Source organism: Paroedura picta, chromosome 1, assembly GCF_049243985.1.
Source record: "Paroedura picta isolate Pp20150507F chromosome 1, Ppicta_v3.0, whole genome shotgun sequence".
Classification (NCBI taxonomy): Eukaryota; Metazoa; Chordata; class Lepidosauria; order Squamata; family Gekkonidae; genus Paroedura; species Paroedura picta.
The window spans coordinates 104,663,897-104,690,063 of NC_135369.1; the positions used below are offsets into that span (position 1 = coordinate 104,663,897).

At 39.9% G+C, this 26,167-nt stretch overlaps 1 protein-coding gene across 2 annotated transcripts in view; it reads right to left on the bottom strand.

Annotated features, from left to right (window-relative positions):
• Positions 1–414: 414 nt before the first annotated feature.
• The window catches only part of VTA1 (vesicle trafficking 1), a 32,325-nt gene continuing 6,572 nt past the window's right edge, over positions 415–26,167 (bottom strand). The window contains exons 2-8 of one of the 2 annotated variants that reach the window (XM_077351185.1): positions 25,016–25,110; positions 18,136–18,263; positions 17,447–17,522; positions 14,230–14,338; positions 9,917–10,084; positions 6,305–6,385; positions 415–1,523 (exon numbers count right to left, since the gene is read on the bottom strand). In XM_077351185.1, coding sequence (XP_077207300.1) covers positions 1,378–1,523; positions 6,305–6,385; positions 9,917–10,084; positions 14,230–14,338; positions 17,447–17,522; positions 18,136–18,263; positions 25,016–25,110 — 803 coding nt within the window. In that variant the 3' untranslated portion in view covers positions 415–1,377. The remainder of the gene's footprint in view (positions 1,524–6,304; positions 6,386–9,916; positions 10,085–14,229; positions 14,339–17,446; positions 17,523–18,135; positions 18,264–25,015; positions 25,111–26,167) is intronic. The other variant, XM_077351189.1, reaches the window with a different exon arrangement.

Below are 26,167 nucleotides of genomic sequence, written 5' to 3' on the forward strand. Positions count from 1 at the left end.
GAACAGCAGCCATTTCCTGTTGTCATAGTGGCATGTTTACACAGAATATAAGATGCATTTGGAAGTGTATCTATAATTTTCTTCTACTGAAAAAAACTGGTCATCTTGTCACAGGACAATTGTCAAAAACCAACTCTACAGGGAAAACTAGGGGGAAAATTATAAGCTTGTTTTATAATTTTATAATTAGATCTTGCTCAATTAAAATGCTCAGGGGGTTTATCCCAACATGCTCTTTCTTGTAGTTAGCACAAGCTTTGAACAACGTATTGTAGCCTTTTTTTAAAAGTGAGGTTTCCTTTTCTTAAAAAAATGAAATCTGTCACTATTTCATCAGACACAACAGAGGCATGAATATAGCAGTCTTAGTAGAAATTAAAATATTGCATAGCAGAAAAAGTTTAGCATATTCACTTTTGATACTAAACAAATTTTATTTATTGTTAAACAGCATAAATGCATTTTTTAAGCATATTCCTAATTCAACAACACTTATAGGGGGTCCAACATGTCAGTGGAGTATGCAAGTCAGGGATTGTGAAGAAATCTTTCTCTGGGTAAACAGCAGTTGTGAATTAATTAAAAAAAAAAGACCCTCTTATCTTGCTTCAAGTCCAAATATTTCATCATCCCATTACAGTCAAGTTCTCTTCCAATATTGGCAGCAAACATAACTTCTCTCAAAATTCAGGTGTCTGGATCTAAATTTTAGATCTAAGGTGCACCATACGCCAAATGAAATCAACCACATAAGGAGCAAAAAAATTCTGATGAGTGCTTTGATCAAGAACACAGCGGTTTGCCTAGAGGATCTTTAAAACTTTCATGGTTGATAAGACAGCTCCACAAAAAAAAAAATCTGCAGCTCTTTTTTTCTTCTAGCATATCATTTTATTGTATGAATGTCCAATTAAAAAGTGTACTTTACTTTCAAGATTAAGCTAAAAAGATATTATTGTAAGAATTAACATACTTTATTTGCAACAACTGCCTGTTGGATTTGCCATGAGTCCTAAGCATACTCCAACAAAACAGGTGGTTTTTTCCTTTCAATTTTATGAATATTGAAAACATTTTCATGAACAGGATGAATGCTGGGGCATTTTACAGTCATGAACTAGAAATGCCACAAACTGACATCCATAGTTTAAGCTATGTTAGTCAGATAATTTTGTTCCTCCATTCAAACAGTTGAAGGGTGAGGGGCTGTAGGTCCACACTAGTCTACAGAAAGAATCTCACACAGACACACAGGTTTCCTTTCGTTGTCACTGAAATCAAATGCTTTTGTGCCACTGTTTCCTTCACATGTTGAAAGCAGGAGTAATGGACTGTTAGTTCTTTAGGTCCAAGTCATGAATCTGTTGGATAAAAGCATCATTCTCTGCCTGTAGTCAGTAACTTGAGAGCTTTCTGTAGATTCTGAACTGCAGTACTCACATCTTCATATTGCAAAGCACTACCAGCATATTTGCAATATTTCTGAGCCCTGGCAAAATCTTCAGGAGTCAAGCGAATTTCCCCTGTGAAAATAAAGATAGATGACTAAGCTTTAGGGTCACAACAATTACATGAATTACACATTTACTCAACCATTTGAAATGGTTTGTTAATATCGGTGGTGAACACAAAAGTCGTCTGGTACTCTATGAGTAAGCCAATACTGTTGAGAGAGATTTGCCCTTTATCTGAAGCCACTAAGGAAGGCTTTTAAAAACTTTAGTCAGTTAAAGGTAATCATGTTACAACCTGCACAAAAACAAGAACAGGGCCTCATGCGTTAACCTTACATTTTCTTTTTTCCCTAGCTTGAAATACAAGTAAGGCTATTCATGCCATTTCTGTATAATTTGTCTAAATATGGGAATGTCCCGTTATAAGATACCCTCATTCCCTGATGCAAGATATGGGCACTGCCACATTTTCTTTTCCCTGTAAGTGAAAGGGAGCCAAATGTGTAGTTGATACTATTCACACCCCAGCACTGTGGGATAAACAGTGAAATATTTTTACCTGTTCATATTAACATATCATTTGCAATAAAATTATAAAGCAAGAATAACAGTACAATCAAGCAGAGCTACACTCTTCTAAGGCCAATCAGTTAAAATAACTCAGATTAGGAGTCCACTGTTTGTATTCCCTACTTCAGTGCCAGCCAGTTAAGATTTGATATAGCTGTACAAATTTCAACACAGAACAAGTGTTTAAAGCAGACAGCCACATTCAGTCTTTACACAGATTCTTTAAGTGGTTCTTAACTAGAAGTGTTCATTTAAAATGTTTTGCTTCTGAGTCCACATTTTGTTGCTTTATGGATTTAAGTATTCAGCTTCATGCTGGCCTCAAGGAAGTGATACGATAAATAACTAATTGTATGAAACATGCCTCTACTCAGGTGTAACTTTGGCTTTATGGCTTCCTCTGTCCTGACATTGGCTCAACTGGTGCAATGTACTGGCTATTAACAGCAAACATGTAGACAACAGAATGTGAAACCAATCAACTTCTACAGTTACATCTATAGAGAACAGTCAGATACTCTACAGATATTTGGTGCATGCATGTATGTGCATGAAGAGGGGGTGGCTGGAAAAGAGAAAGGTGTACTTTTCTTCTTCTCTGGTAGCACAAGAGGCCAAAAAGGCCAATAATTAAAGGTGGGTTTTAGTTTACATACGTATTTGAACTCAACAAGCTTTACATAATTTGGTTTGGTGCTTATTTTACCCCCAAATGCTTGGGAAAAATAAAAGCATGCAAAATGTATTAATAAAAACCCAATTCCTACCATCATACAACGTCAGCTCTAAACACTAAAAGATAACTGATATTAAAAATCTCATAAAATGTTTGCTAAATATTTTGGTTAAATCTCCAGTTGGGAAAGTATTCAGCACATACTGGGACATACAGGAAATTATACATCTTTACAACTTTCTTCGTGTAACACAGGTTTAAGTGGAAAAGAATGCCCAGCAATTTTAAAAGAGAATAGAATACAGAGAATATCTCAGGCATACTCTGGCCATAAATATAATTTCATCAATATAGTTGTATCACTATTGAATCTGAAATGGTTGTTGTCTTAGAACTGGGAAAACTGAAAAATCAGGAGAGTTGAATCTATGGTAAAAGCACTCTGTATATTAATTTACAAATGATGCAGCCTTCAGTCTCATTTATTTTAACCGGAGTCAAACATCTCTGTAATCAAAGCATACAACAGACATTCCAAAATGACATTAAATAACATATCTGTCTTGTATAAAATTAAGATACCAAACTGAAAGGTCTAGTTTCAACTTTGTTAACATAATGCACAGTTTAAAACAGCATAACAGAAACTAGCATTTGTACCTGGTAAAATATTCAATCTACTTTTAACTTTTTAACTTTGGTCAATGGTGACCTCTTCTTTCTTTTGAAAAAAAATGGCAAGAACAAATTACCCTAAAGGCCAACTCAAGGACATTTTGTTTTTCATATTATGATGCCAAAAGCAACTTGAAAAACGTTCTTTTGGAAAACAGCAAGGCATCAGTCCAGTATTCAACAGATTTGCTGGAACAAAGCCTAAATTAACCAATCTAATCTTATTTTTACAGTACCTACTCTATTACATGTTCTGTTGACAAAAGGTCTTATTTATTATTATGAGGGCTGTTTCAGATACCATTATAGCAACATTTCAGGAAAGGGCTTATAACATGTGCCTGTGAAAGAGAGAGAGAAAACTAGAGTATTTATTTCAAGAAAAGCAACATTTAGAAAAGTGTTAGTATATATGGTAGTTGCTTTCAATCTGCATAATTTGAAAGAGCTAAATTCTGAAATACCAAAAATATTGACACACGGGAAAAGCTGTGCCTTACGTAGTCTGCAAGAAGCCAGACCCTCTGCACTTCCAAACATAATATTAGTATAGTAGTTATATTCATTACTGAAATCTAACAGTCTACAGTTAACTTCCACTAATGATGAATCTTTCAACTAGGCAGGGAGGAACTGAAATTGGAAGGTGAAAATGCATATATTTCACAGATAAAGAAGGAAAATTATTTACAATAAAAACTCATGTCTGATAATGCCTGTTCCTATTTTAAAAAATAGCTGCATGCTAGTTCATTTGTGATTACAGACTTTTAATGAAAACCCACAATTTAATACCAAAACAATAATTTTATGATTGCAACTATAGAGATCATTGGTAACCTGAATATTAAAAAATGAATTAATAAGGTGCAATTTTGGGATTCAGTTTATACTATCCAATGCATTGTGAGTCAGCATGTTGTAAAAATTAAGAGTGGCAGCCTTTAATCTGGAGAAATAGGTTTGATTCCCAATTCCTCCACATGCAGCCAGCTGGGGTGACCTTTGGCTGGTCAAAGTTCTCTCAGAACTCTCTTAACCTCACCTACTTCATAGGGTGTCTTGTGGGGAGAGGACTCTGAAACTCTTTTGGGTAGCAAAAAGCAGACTACAAAACCCCCAGTTCTTCTTCATGAGGTATATTAGGCAACTTCCTCATTTAAATAACTAATTTAGCAGAGAAGGCAGTGGACCCCAACCCCCAGTCCGGGGACCGGTCCCGGTCCGTGGATCAGTCAGTACCGGTCCGCAGCTCCTCCTCGTCCCACTCCCTGGCTGCTGCCTCGGGGGCTGCCCTGCCTCTCTGCTGCTGGCTCTCCAGTGGCCGCCATGGCTGGGGCTCCCCCTCGGTGTGGCACTGCATAGCTGCTGCTGGCTGCGCCCCCCAGTGGGCGGTGGGAATTCAGGGGCACCAGCGGGAAAGCAAGTGGAGCAGGGGCTCAGGCGGCAGCAACGCCCCTCCACAAAAGACTACCCCCCCACCCCGGGCCTCAGTAAAATTGTCAAGCGTTGACCGGTCCCGGTGATAAAAAGGTTGGGGACCACTGAGAGTAGACATACATGTAGATCTGTTTCTGCATGTGTGCTTGGCCACTGCTTGGATCAAGCTTTCATAAGAAAGCTGAAACTTTCATAGTACAATAGAAACACCCAATTAGTAGCTGCTTTTGAAAAAAAGTTAAAACATATAAATATGAGAGGCAGAAATAATTTAAATCCTCATTTGAAACTACAAACGTTTAAGTGCTGTATATATATTATTTCTCTAATGTGGTCATGTCTGCGGATATCTTAATCTACAAATCAGTGCTGCACTTTTCTCCAAACCAAACGTATGCTGAGGAATCTCTGCAAATATGACATGTACCCCTGTATATTTTGCAGTTATGACAGCTCCAGTCCACTTCCTTCGCTCAGAGGCAAGATTTTCCCTCCATTCTTTTCCTTCTGTGATTTTTCTTTTCCTTCTATGACCTAGTTATCAGTTTTCCCCTTTTCTGAGGAATTCTGGCTTTCCCACCCTGTCACAGTGTAATATTTTGGCTGTTTGCTTGGCCCAGGAACCCAAGGGAAGGAATGGAACCCCCTTTTAACTCATATAACTTAAATGGCACTTTTTATATTTTTATATTCCAAATTTTAAAAAGACAAGGTCAGGTGAAATCAGGGGTTGAAAATTTCTGAGGTAGCTCTGTAGAGATAACTCTGAGGTAAAATCAGTACATGCACAGATTTTAGTTCTTATATTTCAGGCTAATGAATTATATGGCACTGCCTCTGCACACTTTGCAGACCTTGTTTCTAGCAACAAATCAGCTGTGTGAAAGGGGTTGCTCTGCCTCTATAGCAGTGGTTCTCAACCTTCCTAATGCTGCAACCCTTTAATACAGTTCTCATGTTGTGATGACCCCCAACCAAAAAATCATGCAAGTGTCATTCCCAGAAATTAAACCAAAACTGACCAATGGCGTGAAAATTCACTGTTCATGATTGTATATAAATTGGGTTTTTTTCTGGGGTTTCTCAGTTCAGTTCTGCGTCCTGTCCCACCATGTTGATCTTGCTCTTTTCCGCTGCTCCAGAAGGACGAACGCTCAATCTACCCCACAAGGCTGTTGTGTGGATGGCACTCCCCTGGCCAAGTTGCTTGCCCTGCCACGACCCCTGTGAAAGGGCTGTTTGACCCCCAAATGGGTCCTGACCCCCAGGTTGAGAACCACTACTCTACAGGCTAAACTGGGATCTCTGTGATATATGCCTTTAGTGCCTACTCTCCCTTTCTGTCCTCCTTCATTTAAACGTTGTCTGAAAACTCAGTTTCCCTCTTGCTTCAGAAAAAAACCCAGATAGTAAGGAAAGAACAGCCAGAATTATGTTCCTACTAGGAGCTTCATCTATTTCATTTGAGTGCTTCCAGAGACCTACGCACCTTCAGGCTGAACATTATAAAGTGAAGGATCTACAATGGGAACAGTTTGAGGAGTGGGTTGAATTGAAGCACTTGTCACACCTGTAAATAATTCAAGAGAGAAGTTTTGAGTATATTTAGAGAAATGATTATATATCTGCATATCACAGACTTAGATTCACTGAAAGAAAGTGATGTTTGTCCACAAAGCATTTCAGATACTCCCCGAAGATTAATCCAGAGGCAGAAAGGCACTCCCAGGAATAGAACGGTGGAGAGTAAGAAGTTCTCTGGGAGGATGTTATAAGTGGCAGTATAATCCTAAGAACAGTACAATCCTTAACAGTACAATCCTAAAAACACTTTCTATGAACAAGTCCCACTGAGCAGATGTCTTAGTAAGATTCTTAGTAGGATTGCATTGTAACTTTCTTACAAGGCCACAGAGTAGATAAATCAAAGAAGCATGCTGTACAAATGACCACAGAAACAAAAACGATCAAAGTTTTCTAAAATTCATATGCTAACAGGAAATTACTTTCTATCTGTACACTTTTGGAACTATCTGAATTAGAACTGAATTGGGACAAAGGCTAATGTTTCACAATAATTCTAGAAAACATTAAACCAGTAATTTATGCAGAATTTAGCGTTTGTGAATTAGCTATTTCATTTGTGATTAGAACAGTAGTTCTCAAGTTTCCTAATGCCGCAACCCTTTAATACAGTTCCTCATGTTGAGATGACCCCTAACCATAAAATTAGGAAAGTATTCTTTCACAGAAATTAAACCAAAACTGACCAATGGTGTGAAGAGCCATTGTTCATGATTGTATATAATGTAGTTATAAATTGTATATAAATTGGCGGGCACCTTCAGGAGGAGCAGCAACAGTGGCGGTGCCCCCCCAGCCAAGCTGCTTGCCCTGCCATGGCCTCTGTGAAAGGGTTATTCGACCCCCAGGTTGAGAACCACTGGATTAGAAGGCTTCAAATACATCCAATAGTCCACTGAACTTTTGTTACTCAAGAACAGAAATACTTCTATAAAGACAAATTAGATAATAAAAATAACACAAGGACACTGCATGCCACAGTTGATGAAGAAATACTACAGTTAAGAAACAGAACAGCCATCTCCTGTTCTTCCAAAATGTTATGGCTCCCACCTATGACCAATTTCCTATAATGATGATAGATGGGAAATCAATGGAATCCCTCTTTGTTAGAACCTGTCAAGACTATATAGAACAATAAGAGTTCCTAGCTGTAATATATTTGTTAGGTTAATATAACCTTTAAAATGCTGATTCAGGGCTAATTCCCACTGTTCAATTGGGCTTACTACTACATGTGCATAAGGTTGCAGACTATGCTAATGTGCTTATATAGCATCATTTCATATTTTGTACCTCTAAATATGATGTGAGGTGTTGGGTGTGCCCCTCCTGGCTGAATGACCAGCCTTTCTCCAACCACAAATGAAGATGGACACAAAATTGGCTTAAAGGACTCTCGCTGAGGGTCTTCCTTTATTTTCAGGGGTAAGGGCAAAGTCCCAACAAGTCTCTTCTCCGGCTGGAGCTTGACACTGTCTATTGAACTTCTAGACAAGGTTTATTTATTTACTAGCAAGAAAGCCCATTGCAGTGAGTAATACAATGGGCGCTAGGACCCAGGGGACACCGGCAGGTACAGATCTCTCTCTCTCTCTCTCTCTCAGCAGGAGCCATAGGAAGTAATCAGGCTCCTTTGTAGCAGGGAAGCAAGGACCATTTGTAGTTTGTCTCTCTCCCTCCCTTGCAGCAGGAGCCATAGCAGGTAATCAGGGGTCGTTTGCAGTTTGGCAGGGCTCTCTGTGTTTGTGTTTCTCTCTCAGGCATTTGAGAGCACAGTGGCTAGCGTCCAGGGAAGGAGGACGGGAGCTAGGGAGGGAGGGCTAGATTGGCCCTATTCCATCTCGGACAGCCAGGACATCTCCACCCCCAGGGCTATTTCACAAATATTAAGAGGAATAATGGATAAGGATTGGATTTATATATCACCATTCCCAACAAGCTGGCTTGTGGCAGTTCACAATCACATAATCATACAAATATCCAATTCCTTAAAACCACAATAACAACAACAAGCCTAAAAACAATTCCCACAGCTAAAACTATATTCTATAAGATGGCGGTAAAAATGCTAAAAATCCTCTACCCACAGTGAAACCATTGGAGTCTGTCCAGATGTCAGACCAGATCTCAGCACTGATGATGGTAAAATGGGGTAGATCACCCAGGAACTCGGGCACCGTCTAATACCGTGCCCAGAAACCTTAAAGAGGGGAACCTGATCTTATATCCCAGGATGATCACCTGGCCTCAACCAAATGCCTGGTGGGAAAGCTCTACCTTGCAGCCTCTGACAGGTAGCTCCATCAGGGCCCACAACTCTTCAGGGAGCTCATTCCACCAGGTAGGGGCCTGGACAGAAAAACGCCAGGTGTGCTTCCCAGGGCCCCAGGACCATCAGAAGATTCATACCTACAGAGCGATGTGCCCTGCGGGGGGGGGGGGCATAAGGAAGTAAGTGTACCCTCAGGTATATAGGGCCTGAGCTGTGTATAGCCTTAAAGGTCAAAACCAAAATCTTGAACCTGATCCATAAGCAAACTGGTAACTGATGTAGCTGCCTCAGCAATGACTGGACATAGGCCGTCCAAGATGACCTAGTGACGACCCATGCAGCCGCATTCTGTACCAGTTGCAATTTCTGGGTCAAGAACAAGGGTAGGCCCGTGTAGAACAAGTTTCAGAAGTCTAACCTGGAACTGACCGTTGCATGGATCACAGTGGCCAGGTGCTCTAGGGACAGGTAGGGCACTAGTAGCCATGCTTGGCACAGATGGTCATGGTGGAGCGACAAGACTTTATCCGCAAAATAGCTCGCTAAAGCCTCACAGCCAAGTCTGCACAGCTTTAACAGCAGTTTTCCATGGTGTTCTGCTCAACAAGTTGGATACAAGTCCTAGGCTACAACATCAAAGTTTTCAGTCCAATATCTGGAATTCATTAATACAGTCCAGATGCTGGAACCTTCTGGACTGAGGGCTTTGCTGGCTCAGGGGATGTTTTGGGTGCTAGTGCTGTGTCCCTTTGGTGAGGCACTGAAAAGGCTGTCTCAATAGAATGATATTCCAAGGTGATGCTTGGGGACAGGCTGTCCTCCTCTGAGGACTCCTCTTCCCATGCTAACCCAGAGCTGTCCTTAACATAAGGTATTAAAGGTTACTGTTAAAAAGGGGGGAAGGCAAAGTTCTCTAATATAGTTCTTCAACTCCTGGCTGTATTTTTAAAGTATGTGTAGACTATCTCTGCACACAGACTTAAACTTTTACCTTTGATGGTTCCCCATCCACCACTAAAAAATTTTTCTTCCTTCTTAAATTTGGAAGAAGTTGACAGGTAACTTTCTAATAATTTTATGGATATTTTAATTGAAGGGTATTTACAGGTATCATTAATCTAAACAAGACTGAACCCAAGAAGATAAATGTACAGAGCAATAAATGTAAATTATTATACATTTGGTACTTAAGAAATGAGGCAGAGGAATTTGACATTATTAAAAGGAGGCAAAACAGCATACCCGTGGCATGAGGAACTTCAGCGGGAGTGTTAGCTGGAGCATGAGCTCCTGGTGGGATATGTATGCCAGTGTAATTGCTTGTGGGTGCATTTCCTGATTCGTAGGTAGATGATGCCTGAGATTCTTGGCTAGGCAGAGCAGGGGAACCAACTTCTTCATTTTCATCATCTGTTCAAAGGGCAGAACACAGGCAAATTGTGAGAAGATTATTTGTATATTTAGTAATACGTCACCGGCACCAACTTTTCAGTGTCACCTACTTCACAAAATCACTGTTCCCACATCGTAAAGCGTTTTGGAAAGATTCACTCAGGATTGGTTGCTTTCACTTTTCTACAGCAGCTGCTCCATGAAAGCCAGCGAGTGTAGTGGGTAGAATTTCAGACTACAGTCTAGGAGACTCAAGTTCAAATTCCCACTTTACTGTGGAACCTTCAAAGGGTAGTCCTCGGCCAGTCATAAAATTCTTAGCCATAACTACATTACAGGGTTGTTGGGAGGATAACATTGAGAAGAGAATTATGCAAGCTGTTTTCGGTTCCACAGGGAGAAAGGGAGGCTATAAATGAAACAAAAAATAATAAATATCGCTGAATAAAGGAGCAAATAGAACTTAGATCTGTTGGGGTTTAGGAAGAAAGGAAAGATTAGGAAACGGGGGCTGTCAGGAATACCAAACAGTGTGAGGAGGACAATATAGTGGAAAGTGAGGTGTTTCCCAACAAGCCATTGCTAGTTACACACCAGTCAAGTGGTCCTGGTGGCCACAACTGCACACCATAGCCATAGGCTGCTGGGGGGGGGGGGTGAAGAAGGGAAAACTACAGACGGAGAGGTAGATAATGGTACACTGAATAGTGGGTAGGAAGGTGAAAAGGAAGCAAAAAACTATTGGGGGGGGGGGCTGCCAGGGAATGGAAAGACGAAGGGCAGGGCAATGAGATGCCCCCCTGCAAGTCCTTTGCTTGGAACAAATTTATGAATTAAAATGATATTCCACTCCCTCTCCCCTGAACAGGCCTAGTAGCGGCTAGCAGCACATAAAATACATCAATAATTCACTAAAAACAATATGAATAATTCTTAAAATATAAAACAGTTAAAATCTATCTCCATTAAAATATATCACAATCACCCAAAGGCCACCCGAAAAAGAGCAACACTACATGCCCTATGAAACCTAGAAGGCACACACTTTTTTGGACAACTGGTTCCACAGGATGTTGGGCCACTACTAAGACGGCCTTCACCCTTCTTGACAAAAGGTGGTTAGTTCATGGACCAGGGACCTTCAGTAAATTTCAAGATGAAGACTGGACAAGACATGGAGGATTATGCCAGGAGAGATGGTCCCAAAGGTCTGAGGAAAGGAAGGTTCCATTCCCTTGCTCCAAACAATATCAGCCAAAATCTGAACAGCAGTTTAGAGTTACATGTTCAGTGTCACATGGGCTTTCACAGTTTTTTTTCTTTTAATGTGAAGACCCTGATGCAAAACTTAACTCTTTTCAAGCTGCATTTAGTTTCAAAAGTCATTTGCCATGTAGGATTTCTGAACTGGCTGCTAATTTTTTTTTTTGGGGGGGGGAAATAAAGACCCCTTGTGATATATCAAAAAAGCTGCACAGTAATTTGATCATCACCATGATGCATTCTCTCCCTGATATGAACTTAAGAAGGCATTATTATACAGAATGGAAGGGAAGCAATGAAAACAGAATAAGTTAAACAAGATTTATTGATTTTCCTTTTAAGTAAGGCAGGAGCTGAAACTACTCTGTACTAATGCCCTTTTGGGTAATATCACTGCTGATGTGAATCCTTCTGCTTGTAATTTTCAGCTGAATCATTAAACCTTGTCTGTATGCATATCATGAGTATTCTGCAACCCTGAAGGCATTTCCCCTCACGAGAGCTGGTCTAGAAGGTCTTTATTCTCTTTGAGAACTCCAAAGGATTCATTAGATGGTTTTCATCAACTGAGACCATTGTACAATGGCAAGAATATATGTTATCTGATACTTACATTTCCTAATAACGTATTTATAAATGAATTCATTTTTATTTGCATGGTAGCATGGTATTAGATGTGTCAATACTGAATGCTCTTTATACATACCATACAATTTGCATTTATGCTACATCAAATGCATCGTGTTAAATTTTTATTTTAAGAAATATTATTACAAAAAACACATCAAAATCAGAACTGCATTTTAAGTCCATGCCACTGTATAAATATTTCCAAGATTTACATTATGGTTTTCAAGAATCACGGTAAGAACAACACTTTTAAAAATATGAAATTGTGTCCTGCTTCATACAGTTACTTTCATTCTGTTTCAATACTGTCTTTTTCCATTTGCTGGAGAAGGAAGAAAGTGAGCAAGCAGAAAGGAATGGGGGTAGCTCTCCAGTATACTTAAACAATGCTGCTTTTCTTTCCCAAATGAACAAAGCAAGAATTATGAGAAGGGTGTTCTGGAGAAGCGATACATTTCCATATGACCTTTGCCACTGCTAGGTCCTAAATTTTGTAGGTTATATGCTACACACTGGACTCTGTGGTCCAATGTACTACATAAAATGTAACTTTAAGAGCAGTTTTTAAAACTGATTTCACCAGTTTTCATCTACAGGACACATAAAGGAAGCATGTTAGTAGAAAACAAGTAAATAACGTTATAAATGTTACTTATAAGGGACCATCATTCCGAAACAGGCTCAAAGTTGCAAATTTTGGGATGCTAAACAACAATCCGGATTACCGTAATCTAACAATTAAAAATAATTTAATGGTAAGAACATTAAAGTGGCAAAACTCAATAGTTCACTCTCAAGACAGGAAAACCAGTGCTCCCAGCCAGACAGATAGTCAAGGCAAACTGCTGAGAGGAAAAAAAACCCATCCAGAAACAAAACTGCTGCTATGATTAACAATTAAACATCTTCCTTCCTTCATCATTCAGTGTAGATAATGGAATAAAATGAAGTAAACGATATTTCTATGGCAAGACACACCAGGCAGCATCCTCCCTGAATTATTCGTACTCTTTTTAATATTTCTAACAGTGAAATCCTAAATAGAGTTATGGAAATCTCAACTGAATAAAACTGAAGTAATGCCACAGAGGACCACATATTAAGTATGCAAGCAAGAGGTTTATTTCAGGTGATGTACATTTGTATGTCCTTTGAATGCTTATAAAGGTAAATACTTTGCCCATTCCCCATGTCACATTTGATTTATCCAGGCCTGTCAAGAACCATCCCACGATCTGGGGGGGGGGGGGATTGCTTGTTTTCTTCCTGCTCATACATTTAAAATATAAACATATAGATGGAGAAAAGAACCTTTTTAGGAATTCACAGGTGCCCACTTTCCATTTCACTTAATTGGTAAGCATAGTTTGAGCTCAAGTAAAGGTCAACATTAAAATAAAAGCCTATGGAAGTGCTTCTAGTCACAGCATGAATGAAAAAGAGGCCAGATTTTTCAGGATTCCCAGAGCAGCCTTGGCCCAAGAAATTTTGTTCCTCCCTCTGCCAATGTCCCTGGATGTGCTAAAGGAAGGGAAGCATAAATCAACTGTCATCAGTTTAAAAACATTTTCAAGCTACTTCTGATCCAGTGGAAGTAATTGCTTCTTGTACTACTGTACACTCAGTAATATTGTTCAAAGGCAGCTAAAAGTATTGCTCTGTAGATCATCTTTCATTTAAAATGATGATGATGATGCAAGGCCAGTTTTTCTTGGTTCATTTCTTGCTGCAAAAAGCCAATAAACTCACCACGAGGAAACATAAACAATGAACAGTGTGAAATGTACATTGGCCTCAGAAGTGAGGAAATATAAACTAAAGTCACACTTCCTATCTCCTGACATTGTTCTACATGGAAACTTAACCCCCCCCAGGTATATTTAAGTTGTTACTCCACATTTGTGAAAATACATCAGTTATTTTAAAGTCTCCATGTAGATCTTGAAGCAATGTCTGTCCAGTTCAAAAGTTACACATAGCTTCAACTTGAAGTGGAATCTACTTTCATTCAAGGATCCCAACTATTTCAAAGAGTGAAGCCTGACTAAGTTCACCTAACCATACTTCAAACAAAAATGTAACTGACAATTAATTCAGTTGTGTATGCATTTTGAAAGAACAGAACGGACAGAAAAATTATGCGAGGATAAGAGAGGAAAAAAGACTTGCAAGAATCTCCATTAACAATGAAAAACTAGAAATACTATCAACGGTATGTGTTATGATTTTTTCCATTCAGTTAATCCTATTTATAGGCAATCTTTACTCACAGTATTCCCCTTCCATTCCAATAGGTCCAGATTGTGGCGTTTCTCCATTTTTTAGACAATTATGAATGTATGTTGCCTTCCACCTGGCATATTTTCTGTGTTGAACATTCTAGAAAAACAGCAATATATAATAGTTTAACCTGAGCAATATACAATTGTTTAACCTGATTTATCAGTCTGAAGGAAAGGGGAAATCATCAACCAACTATTTTTAAAAAACAAGAATTATCTTTTTCTCCCAAGATTAGCATTAATATTTGCAGAATATGGAAGAAGAGCTATTTTTATATCCCTTTTCACTACCTGAAGGAGTGTCAAAGACAAAGTGGCTTGCAACAGACACCCTGTGAGGTAGGTGAGGCTGAGAGAGCTTTGAGAGAACTACAAACGGCTACATCTGGAGGAAGAGTAGAGGCTGCTGCTCTTAACCACTACACCAAGCTGGTGCGTGTGTGTGTGTGTTAAAAATTAACAGTGCCATCCTAAGAGTTAAGTCCTTTTAATGCCATTGAAGTCAATGGGAATAGAAGGATGTAACTTTGTGCTTCTTAATATTTCTCTGTGTTTGTGTGTATCTCTATGTTTCCAAAATCCTAATGCAGCTTAGCCTGTGAAAAAGGCCCACTAATGCTGCAAACCTAGGGGTACATTACTGTGAATATGACCCATTAAAGATAATGAGACTTACTTCTGAGTAGACCTGCTTAGGCCTGCTTCCTAGCAGTTTACTCCGATGCGGAGTTATATCATTCTAAGTCCACAGAAGACAGGCTACAGCTCTGCTTAGAAGTGCAAAATAATGCAATTTATATTGCTTGAAAAAGAGTTGACCACCTCTAAGATCAAGAAAAAAATTCCTGTTGAAATTAGAGAAAGACAATAAAGAATGCTGACTGCGCTAAAATAGGCCTGTTGCCATTAAAATTCTAGATTTATTGATGACTACTTATATAATAAGGTTGTCACTTCAGCTGGTAGAATCCACTGGGTGTAATAGTTAAGAACAGTGGCCTCTAATCTGGCAAGCCAGTTTTGATTCCTCACCCCTTCACATGTAGCCAGTGTTGTGACCTTGGGCCAGTCACAGTTCTCACAGAGCAGTCCTATCAGAACTCTCTCAGCCCCACCTACCTCACAGGATGTCTTTTGTGGGGAGAGGAAGTTACGGAAATTATTAGCCACTTTGAGATTCTCTCAGGTAGTGAAAATTGCAGTATAAAAATATTCTTCTAGACTAGCCAAAGCTTGGGGTAAACCAATTTCCGACAAAAGCAATACAATTACAAGCTTGCCTTGTTTACACATCAATATTTTTTTATTTTTAAAAATATACATATCATGCATATCCTATAATTCTGCTTCTAAGACATTCAACTAATGGTGGACTTTGTTTTTTTAGTGGAGGAAAGGTAGTAGCACAAAAATGTGTCTCTTGCTTATCCCAGTAGCCCTATTACAAGTACTCTTCTCAGTCTGGGGCAAGCAGTTTACAGTCTAGATCAATGAAAGTATGACAAAGAAACTGTCTGCAAAATCACACAACCCATCTCCCCTGCCTTCCCTTATATGCATTCTTCTACCCAGCCTAGGACTCCCTCTATCCTAGTTTCCCGACCTGCATACAATATGCTTATCCTCTGTTTGGCCTTACTCCTAATTAGGGATGGACATGAACTGCATTTCTGCAGTTCAGATTTGTGGTTCAGCCATGAATCACAACCCATAGACACTGGGAAGTTGGTTCACGAACAGATCTGGTTTCGTGAGCCATTTAAAGTTTAAATTGCTCTCTGCTCCCCATGAAAAGCAGAAATTAGGGGGTCCATTTAAATTAATCAGCTGAGTCATGGGGACTTCCGTGCCTTGGGGAGCACAAGGCAGGGGTTTAAATGTTTTTCTGAACAGCAGAAAGGATTTTAAAACCCCTGTTTTCTGCTCTTCATGAATTGCCTTAATCTATAGTTTGAGGCAGTTCTTCACAAACAAAAACTGACCAAAACTCATGAACTTTATCATCAGCCAGTTTGTGGCATCCCTACTCCTCATGCAAGAGGAACAAGATCCCCTAGTTCACCATTACATCTGCAGTTATCCATTACAGCTCCCTATATGGATGTGTGTGTGTGTGTGTGTCTTTGATCCAATGAACTGTATTTCTTGATCTTTGTATCCTTCTGGCTTGACAAAGCATGCTCTAACTCCACTATAAATCTCCATACTTAAGTAAAATCATCAACGAACTGAAAAGCTTCTACAATCTTAGCAGGCATCAAGACATACCTTGAGTTACACAAATTACTTAGGGTTTTATAGCTGAAGTCAGTATCTTAAATGTATGGAAAACAATTACTATATTTTCAGTACTACTGTGATGTTATTTTAAAGCTGAAGCCAGTATCTTGAATTTGGGCTAGAAACATGTGTGAAAAACCACTGCTATATTTTCAGTACTACTGTAATGTTATTTTTGTCAATATACACCATACTTTCTCAATATGGCACAAAACCCAGAAGTTGCTCGACAGCTCTGGAAGGGTTTCCTGAATGAATGGGAGCTAATTAATTTTTGTTTAAAAATCTTTAATATTTATTGGGTGATATGACCATATATAGTCATGTCAACCTCCATCCCCTCTCCCATCCAATGATGGGTCTGGAGAGAGTGGAAAGGGGAGGGGCTCCAGGTGGCTATACTTCCCATGATTGTGCCACTTCTGGGTTTTCTCAAATCCTGAAGAATGTTTCAGGGTTTTCTCAACAGTAAAAAAAGTTGAGGAAGGCTGATACACACTATCAAAGTGTGGCTCAAGCATCCTGTAAAGAAAATACTGGGACTCAGATCTAAAAAAATTAAAAAATCACATAACTGTTCAACATAGTCAATGGGCCTCTGGACCTTCTGTTCCTTAAATTCCCAAATAACATGTCCATTTGTGCCATCTTTCAATTTGTGCCCAGGATTTGCTGTATACAAATCCCACTAGGCATACTCAAAACCTGCTGATTCCTAGGGAAGATGTTTGGATCCCAAATTGTAACACAGAGTAGTACCTAATCCATCTAAATTTAGTCAAGTTAAACTGAAATCAAAGGAACAGGTTCATCACTGAGGGCTGCCTTCAGAGGGAGCTGTGATTAACTTTACTGGACTGGTGACAAATCCTGACCCTTTACATCATGCAATCAATGATATACACTACATAATTATGTAACTTACTTCATCAGTTAGTTCTCCAAATACAGTCAGAACATCTATTAGAAGACTTGCTGTATAAAAAGACTTAATCATATTTCTGGGGGGAAAACACATAACATTTAATGTCTCAACAGCAATTGAAAAAAAAAACACTTTTATTATATTTACATGCCTCCTTTCTTGCAGGGTCCCAAGTTAGTTTTCAATCCAGGCCCTGACCAGGTACAGACCTAATGAGCTTAACAAAAGCTGCCTTAAGGCTAAAAACGTACAGTTAACTGCAAACAATTTTGAAAAAAAACAAAAAACAGAGTTTCAGTTAGCAACTCACATAAAACCAGTGACTGAATCATTGCTCAAGTCAAGTTCCTGAGAGGAGGCTAGTAAATGCCTGATGCCTGATCTGCTACAATATAAGTTACCATTATTTTTAGTGCAATTATATATACAGTATTTGCTGGCGAATAAGACTACTTTCCCCCCCTGAAAAACATGCTGTCCTATATGCCGGGTGCACTTCAGTTGGGATAGAAATAGCTGCCCATAGTGGCCCATAGTACTGTAATGTAATGTAACAAACTCTATATTTTGAGTGGAAATGTTGGGAGGTCATCCTATACGCCCAGTCGTCTTATACGCCACCAAATACAGTAGATTTCAATGGTCTTAGAAGGTGTAAACTCTGCTTAGGACTGCACCGTCTCACTTACTTGTGAAATCGCCCAGCTCGATCTTCATTATCTGCATACAGAAACATTTTCAATGCATAATTTTCCACATGAGCACAGCCAACTATTTCTTGAGTAATAGCTTCATTATCACCCAACTGCTTCTTCATCTAAGAAAAAATCAGAAATGTGCATGCTTATTTAACTAGCCCACAGAAATCAAATTCCAAGAGTTTATTCTAGATTTAGAGTTTTTAAAGTGCAGCATGAAGTTCCCTAAGGAGTGAAAAGTGCCTTCTAGATTCAGTGCAAATATTTCTTGTGTCTTGAAATGGTAGATGTTGGCCTAGGCAAGTTTCTTTTCAGTACAATTTAGCAACTATGAATAGCACAGACAGAGGTTACCAACTCACTAATAAGTAGGCTACTAAATCCCGTGCTTTGTTGGCAGTTCTCACTCACGCCCTGCATACTAATGACCTCAAATTGGCCTCTTGCCTCTCATTTGAACTGACTTTCCCCACTTTGTCATGTGAATCATTTCCCTACATCTATCGCAGAAATGCTAACAAGAAAAGGTTCCCTCTGATCTTGGTTTTTGATGGAACAATTAGAGCTGCTTACCATTTGGGACACCGTCACCAAGAATGTTTAGAAGCAGGTCTTCACTTAGTAACACTAAAAATGGACACGATTTTCTTGATATTTTATGCTAATTGAAAAATAAATGGATGGTGTTGGAAAAGAGCAAAATTATTTTATTATTTGACAGGTCAGAGCAAAAAAAAATAAGAAGTATGTAAATGCAGGAGGAAATTGCTTACACAAGACTCTACAATAAAGTCCTATTCCCGTTACTTCTATTTATGGCTACTCCTGTGGTTTCTAAGTACCTAAACATTTTCAATTATATTCCTTAATAAATAAAATTGAACTAACATCTGAGCTAGAATCTTCAGTTTAAAATATGAACCAAAATAATGCCAGATTTCCAAACAGACAATGCTGGGCTACAGATGCAGAACTGTAGCATAATTCCTAGATTGCTAATAATTCTTTATGGTTTCCCCCTGCACTGAAGACTCAATACGATACTATTCATAGCTTGTTTTATAGCCAGTGAAAGTCAATAGGACTATATAGTTTCTTCCAGCAGAGAAGTTCACAGTATTTATAATATAAATAAAGAGCTAATGAAATGAGAGTCCATGGTTCACACTAACTGCTCCAATCACCTGAAGATTTACTGGAATGCTTAGTCAAGCAAGACACTGCTGTTCAAAGACCTCTTTTCATAGATTTTACAGAGCACAAGAAGCCTCAGGTTTCCTAATAAAATCAGCAAAAGTAAATAACACTGTTACAGTTACAACAGGTGGATTTAGAGCACCTGAATAGACTTACTGTTGGCATTTAGTTAAATCTTATTTTATTCTCACAAAACAAAACCCAATTTTTATATTTCCTATGTTGCCAAATGACTGTAAACAAAACATGCTAATGGAAGTCTAATTTTCTAAGGAGTATTCAGATGGGAAGCCATGCTGGTCTGAAGTAGCAGAACAAAATTTGAGTCCAAAGGAATCTTTAAACCCAATAAAGTTTTATTCAAACCGTGAGCTTTTGTGTGCTTGCACACTTCCTCAAACAACTGAACAAGAATCATAAGATTACAGATAGGAGAGATTAAATTAGTAGTAAATTAGTAAACAGCACCAGAACAAATATACAGCATGATAATGAAGATCAGATAGTTCCTTGCTAGACTAACAAAATCAGTCCTTTGGGTTCAATTGTCATTCACAAAAATGTAGGGGAAATAAAAATGTTAAGGTTAGTGATTAATGGCAGACACTTTCCCAGTTGTGGAGAAAAATAATTAAAAGAGATTTGCTGCTAGTCCCATCTGTCTCCACGCAAGCATGGAAGCATCCCCACTAGTGACAAGCTCTGCTGTGTTTGTTCTCCTGTCTGAAGAGTTAGATTCTAAGTTACATTACATAATACTTACATCACATTACAGTCCCATTGTCCCAAATGAAATGAAGAGGAGATTGTAAGGAATATAGAGTTTAATGAGGCTAGCCTATGTAGCAAGATAAGAAACCAATATTCCTGTTGAGCCCTGGGGATTCCCACCTTCGCCACAAACTTTGACTCTCTACTTCTCTGCTTCCAGCTTCCCTTTAATCAGGTTCTTGGTCTTTGAAGGAACTTTGCAAAGAATGGTTTTAAAGACTGGCAGTAAACATAATTTGCCCAAATCAGATGTTGCTGGAAACTATAGTTAGAAAGCAAACCCTGAAATGGAGAAGGAAGAACAGAATCCCACAATGATAAATGTAGCGATCCATCAAATCTCAATTGTGATTTGGGGGACCATTAGAATGGAGGCATAATTTAACTAAACTTAATGAAAGCAAAATATCAAAGTAATGAATGCTTTCAGCAGAGTGTGTTATATTAGGCAGGATAATCTGTTCCACTGTGCAAAGTAAAGCTGAACAGCTATTAGGATAAACATCCAACTATTGTCCTTCTCATATGTAACATAAAGGTAAAGGTAAAGGTATCCCCTGTGCAAGCACTGGATCATGTCTGACCCTTGGGGTGATGCCCTCTAGCGTTTTCATGGCAGACTCAATATGGGGTGGTTTGCCAGTGCCTTCCCCAGTCATGACCGTTTATATGTAACATATAAGTGCTTAATTAACAGTGCAGAGATCCTTAACACCCAACAAGTTTGTTTCCAGTTGGCAAATGATACATACAGAATGGGTTCTTAAATTATGAAAATAAGATCAGTGTGACAACTCATTAAAATACTTCCAAACTGAAAGGAAACTTACTCAGTGTTGTAGTAGTCTTTCTGATCTCTGTGTGGATTTACTGTATAGCACGAGTGACAAAACTATGGAAGGGTTCTGCATATGCTGCTGTTTCACAGCACAGAATATGGAAACAGAATTCAGCTTTTAGAGCATCTCTTTTGTTTTGATGCTTGAAAGCATGTAGGCATTGCCAATAGAAATTGCAAAATCCAGAAACTTTTTAGAAACCTGTGGCAGGGCTTCAGTGACCTTGCCGCTATTACTTCCAAACAGAATTGTGCAAGGAATCTAGTTTTTTACACTGCAAAATTAGAACAGTACGGGCATAGTGTTTTAATTTCTTTAGCACAGAGCTCTCTTAGCCATAGATATGAATATCCATACTCCCAGGTGCTTTATACCGGGGATTGTCCACCCCCGGTCTGCGGCCCAGCACCAGGCCGTGAAGGCCTCGGTAACAGGCCACTGGCGGCTGCGCCTCCCTCTCCCCCCCCCCACAGCAAGAAGCTCGCCAGGCCGCTTCGCTCACAGCCCGGCTAGCTTCTTGCTGCAGGAGGGGGGCGGGAGAGGCAGGCGCGGCCGCCAGCATGCTGGCGGATGCAAACGCACATGCACAGAGCTGTGGACACAAACGCATATGTGCGGCAGCTCTGTGCATGCACGTTTGCACGGCGCTGCCATGCGTGTGAGTTTGCGCCCTACCAGTGGGGGCAAAGCGCATGCGTGGCAATTCCGAGCATGCACGTTTGCGTGGTATCAGGGACCGTTGCTTTATACCACACATTCCACACTTTTTAAAGTTTTATATCCAAGTAATCCAAATTCTGCCTCATGAAAATTTGAATTTTGCATGAATTTCAAATAAACTGTTATGTGAGACTGAGGCAGTTTCTTTCATTTGTGAGGTACCGTATTTGCCGGCGTATAAGATGACTTTTTACCCCTGAAAAACATGCCTCCAAGTGGGGGGGTCGTCTTATACGCCGGGTGCACTTCAGTTGGGATAGACATAGCTGCCCATAGTGGCCTCCCGATGCTCGCCCAGTGCCCATAGTTTAAGGTGACCAGAATTAAGGGACGCCGAGGCGGCGGCGGCGGCGCTCCCCCCCCACTGGGCTCACCAACTCTGCTGCTGTCTTGTGAACTCCTCCCAGCTCGGAACTCGCTGGGCCCGCCAAACTTGTGCCTGCGTGTACGCCCCACCTCGCCACGGCAGCGACAGGCCCTCCCTCCCACAAAATACTCTGAAGCGAGAGGGGGGAGAGAGAGAATGCTCCCGATGCGCTGGCCGGGTGAGCCAGTGGCAAAGGAGTAGAAAGGAGGAGGATGCTGGGGGGGGAGGTGCCAGCCTCTGCTCCCCTCCCGCGGTTTCTGGTGTTTTGAAGCCGCCCCCATTCAGGAAGAGAGCACACGCGGCTAGCCCGGCGCGCAGCCCTCCGCTTGCTTGCTCCCTCTTTGTTTGCAGTTTGCAACTAACCTTGCAGTTTGTTTGCAGTTAAGCTGTTTTAGTTCAATGCACAGAAGCTCTGAGAGAGAGAGATGACCCTCGCCTTTTTTGGGGGAAGGGAGGTAATTACTAATCTGAGCATAGTTTCTTGCTTTCTTTTATTTTTTTATGGCTCCCTCTCTTTCTCCCTCTCTCCTCCCCTCCCCCCTTCTGATGCTATTTTACATTTTATTTGGTGTGTGGAAGAGGGGGTAGTCTTTTACGTCGAGTATTTAACAAACTCTATATTTGAGTGGAAATGTTGGAGGGTGGTCTTATACGCCGACAAATATGGTATTTTCATGTCAATCAGTGAGTGCCCTTTTCATTCATACAAAAGCGGGGGAGGGGGAGGAGACAGCTTTGGCCAAGCCTAGCTCCTTGTGCTTTATAATACACAGTTGAAACATAAAGTGATCATTTTTAGACATACAGGTAAAAAAGTGCAAATACAACCCAGAAACTGAATGTGAGAATCGCCGATTAAAAGCAGAATTCAGCGACAAGTTCAGGCCAAACAGATGCTTATTATGATGGTGATCCAAATGCTGTGGTGGAAAGCTGGCAGGCACTCACCTCTCCCACCATGACTCAGCACATAGGACAGGCATTCCACGCAGAGATCCATGCACTCAGTCCAAGTTTAGGCATTGCACTGCTTTTCAGGTAATGTTCTGCTTTTCTGAGTGGAAAGTTTCATGAAAATCACACCACTGTGCAGAGCAGTCACTTCATAAAGCACCTGTACCACATGTTATTCTGGGTGCATGGGAGTGGGATTCTCCATAGCTGTCAGGAATTGAATCACTGCCCCACAAAATGAGTGAACTTGTCCAGCAGACAGTCAGAGGCACCTCTGCTTTAAGACATTGTCTACCAGTTGCCAAATACAGAACCACACTTATTTGGAAGAAATATACAACATTGGTCTAAGACATTAATATAACCGAAGACTAGGGGTGTGTAATTTTTTTAAAATACTATTTTTTGGTTTAGATCTATTAGGACCTGAAAAATTGTAGGATTCCTAAACACACACCACACGCAACCAGGTTCAGATTCTGGTATGGTATTTAGATCTGGGATATTTTTTGTAAATGCCCACAATTTTCTGGTACAATAGAGACCCAAACTGAAAAATGCCAGTAAAAATATATCAGCATAATCCTGGGATTGGCTTGGTTTCTCTTGCAGACTGATTTAAACCAAACTGCATGAGAAGGCAGCACACAGTTACGCCTGTAGGAAGCTATCTGTTCATCATCAGCAATCCTGGCTGGTCTGCTCTCTCCTGTCGCCCAGTTTAAAATAGGCAATAGGAAAAGGCAGCACAGAGCTGTGCCAGTGGGAAGCTCTCAACTCCCCACCAGCGTAGCTGATCTTGGGCTGGCTTTTCTTGCAGCCCAACTTAAATCAAGCTAAAAGAGAAGCCAGTCACAATTAAGATGGTGGCGAGCTCTTAGCTTCCTGCCACACTGGCGAGTCCTTGAGCTAACTTCTGCAGCTCCAATAAAGTGTAATGGGATTGTATAAACCTGGCAAACAGCTGAGAAGTGGAAGCAATATGCTCCTGTTAATCTGCTGTTTTCAAATCTACTCAAAACCCCAAATATATCAAGGAGTTTCTCAGAATTTCCTCCCCAGTTTTCCCAAGAAAACTCAGATACTGATTAGGTATTTTCCAGGTATACTTTTGGCTTGGCAAGATCTGATTGCACACCCCTATAAAAGAAAGAGCCTTTACAATTTTGAATTAAAGAAAACACACATTCTGCAATTTCATGTAGAAGTTGTATCCTTGGATTTAATTCTTCTACCAACCCATTTTCCCTTTTTATTTTCAACCATCTGAACTCTTGAATAATGGTTCAAACACTTTGAACCTTGTGTTTTAAGAAAGCTGTCTCTGCACAGTTTATTCTGGATAGCATAAACAAAAGAATAAATAATTCTGCACAATGGAGAAGGTTCTTTCTTTCTTTTCTTTCTTATATTTATATACTGCCCTCCAATCAAGGCGCTTTACATCAAACAGGAATAATACAAATAACTCAGTTTATAATAATACAATAATAGCTACAACATTATGAACAACTGAACATTGGGGAGAACAATAAATCAACGCTTACGGATGGCCCAGTAGATGGGTGAGTCTGCAGTGATGGTTGTAGGAGGGAGGCTGAGAGGGGCTGATTGGAAGCGGTGGCACTGGTCGACCTCAACCAAATGCCTGGCGGAGGAGGTCCCTTTTGCAGGCCTTGGGGAACTGTTTGAATTCTGTCAGGGCCCTGATAATCTCTGGGAGCTCGTTCCACCAGGTGGGGGCCAGGATGGAGAAAGTTCTGGCCCTGGTTGAGGTCACACTGATTTGACTCATATATGTATCTGAGGAAGTGAACTGTTTTCCCCAGAAAGTAGAAATGTATTCTATTATTGATTTGGAACTGACACAAAACTCCATCTCATTGTAACTAGATATCATTCAAAAACAGGATTTGTGCAGGTTTAAACAAGTTTAAATAAAGCACCAGTTTTAGGACTATTTCACATATTGAATGGAAAATGTAGAAGGAAAATACAAGAAAATACAAGCAAATCTACTTACAGCTTCAAGCTGATCCATGAGCTTGCATAAAAACTTGCGACATTCTGGAGTTTTACTATCAATCTTCATACCCGTCTGCATAGCATATAAACGGCCTGTAAAAGACAATGCTTTATGAATGTGTCAGATTCATATAAATCTCTTGATTTACTACAGCCTCTTAAGAGTAGAAATTAAAATAAAGTCTTTAAATCCCTGCCATGTTCTCAGTGTGACCCTAAACATTCCACCATTAAGGAAGAAACAATGGGATATTACTGGAATAGCTGTTCTAGGTGGCATCATATTCACCAAAAATGGAGGAAAAACAAAGGAAGCAAGCTCAGTCTCATTATACCCAAAATTTCTGACCTTTGTACTTTAGAATAACTTTGGCTGAAATTAGAGGCATCTCTGCTTTAAAGCTTATTCCAGACTTCAGGAAGTGTACTTTGCATTTATTGTCTGTTGCAGATAACAACAATGAAAAAAAGCTATCCCAAGCCAATGTTTTGGGGGAGGGGGAAGGGGTTTGCCAGCTAAAAACAAGCTCTCTGGCCACATTTCTTTGCAACAAATAAGAGTTGCTCCCAACTCCCACACACATTGAATACATTTAAAAATCAGTCTGGAAGGAATGCAATACTATGAAATGGATATGAATCTGTAATAATATAAACAATGAATAAAATTAAATAAAATTTAAAAAAAACTAAATTAAAAGAGTTCTAATAATTTAAGGCATTTTAAAAGTGCTTTAGGACTGTATTTTTCTCCCCATCCCCAATCAAGTAAGTAAGAATGGGAACAAAATTTGTGGTGGTGGTGGTGGGGGGGGGAATTCTTCAGCTCACTGAAACCCTCCTAAGGCATCTTCAGTCTAAGAGTAGTTGAAGTGTGTCATAGCAACTAAGCTATCACGTTGGATGTCCACAGGGGGAGCCCTATATAATATTTATTCACCTCCTTTTCTTGCAGCATATGGGAAGTAATATCATACCAAAACAGTAGAAACACACTGATACAGTCCACATCAAAGTTGACAGACACAGAAGAATTCTGAAGTATCACCATTTCCCAGAGAGCAAGCTCCCTTCCCTAGGTTCTAACTAGACTGGACAGAGGGAAGTGCAAGAAGATAGAAGAGAATATTCAACAGGATATCTTCCAGTC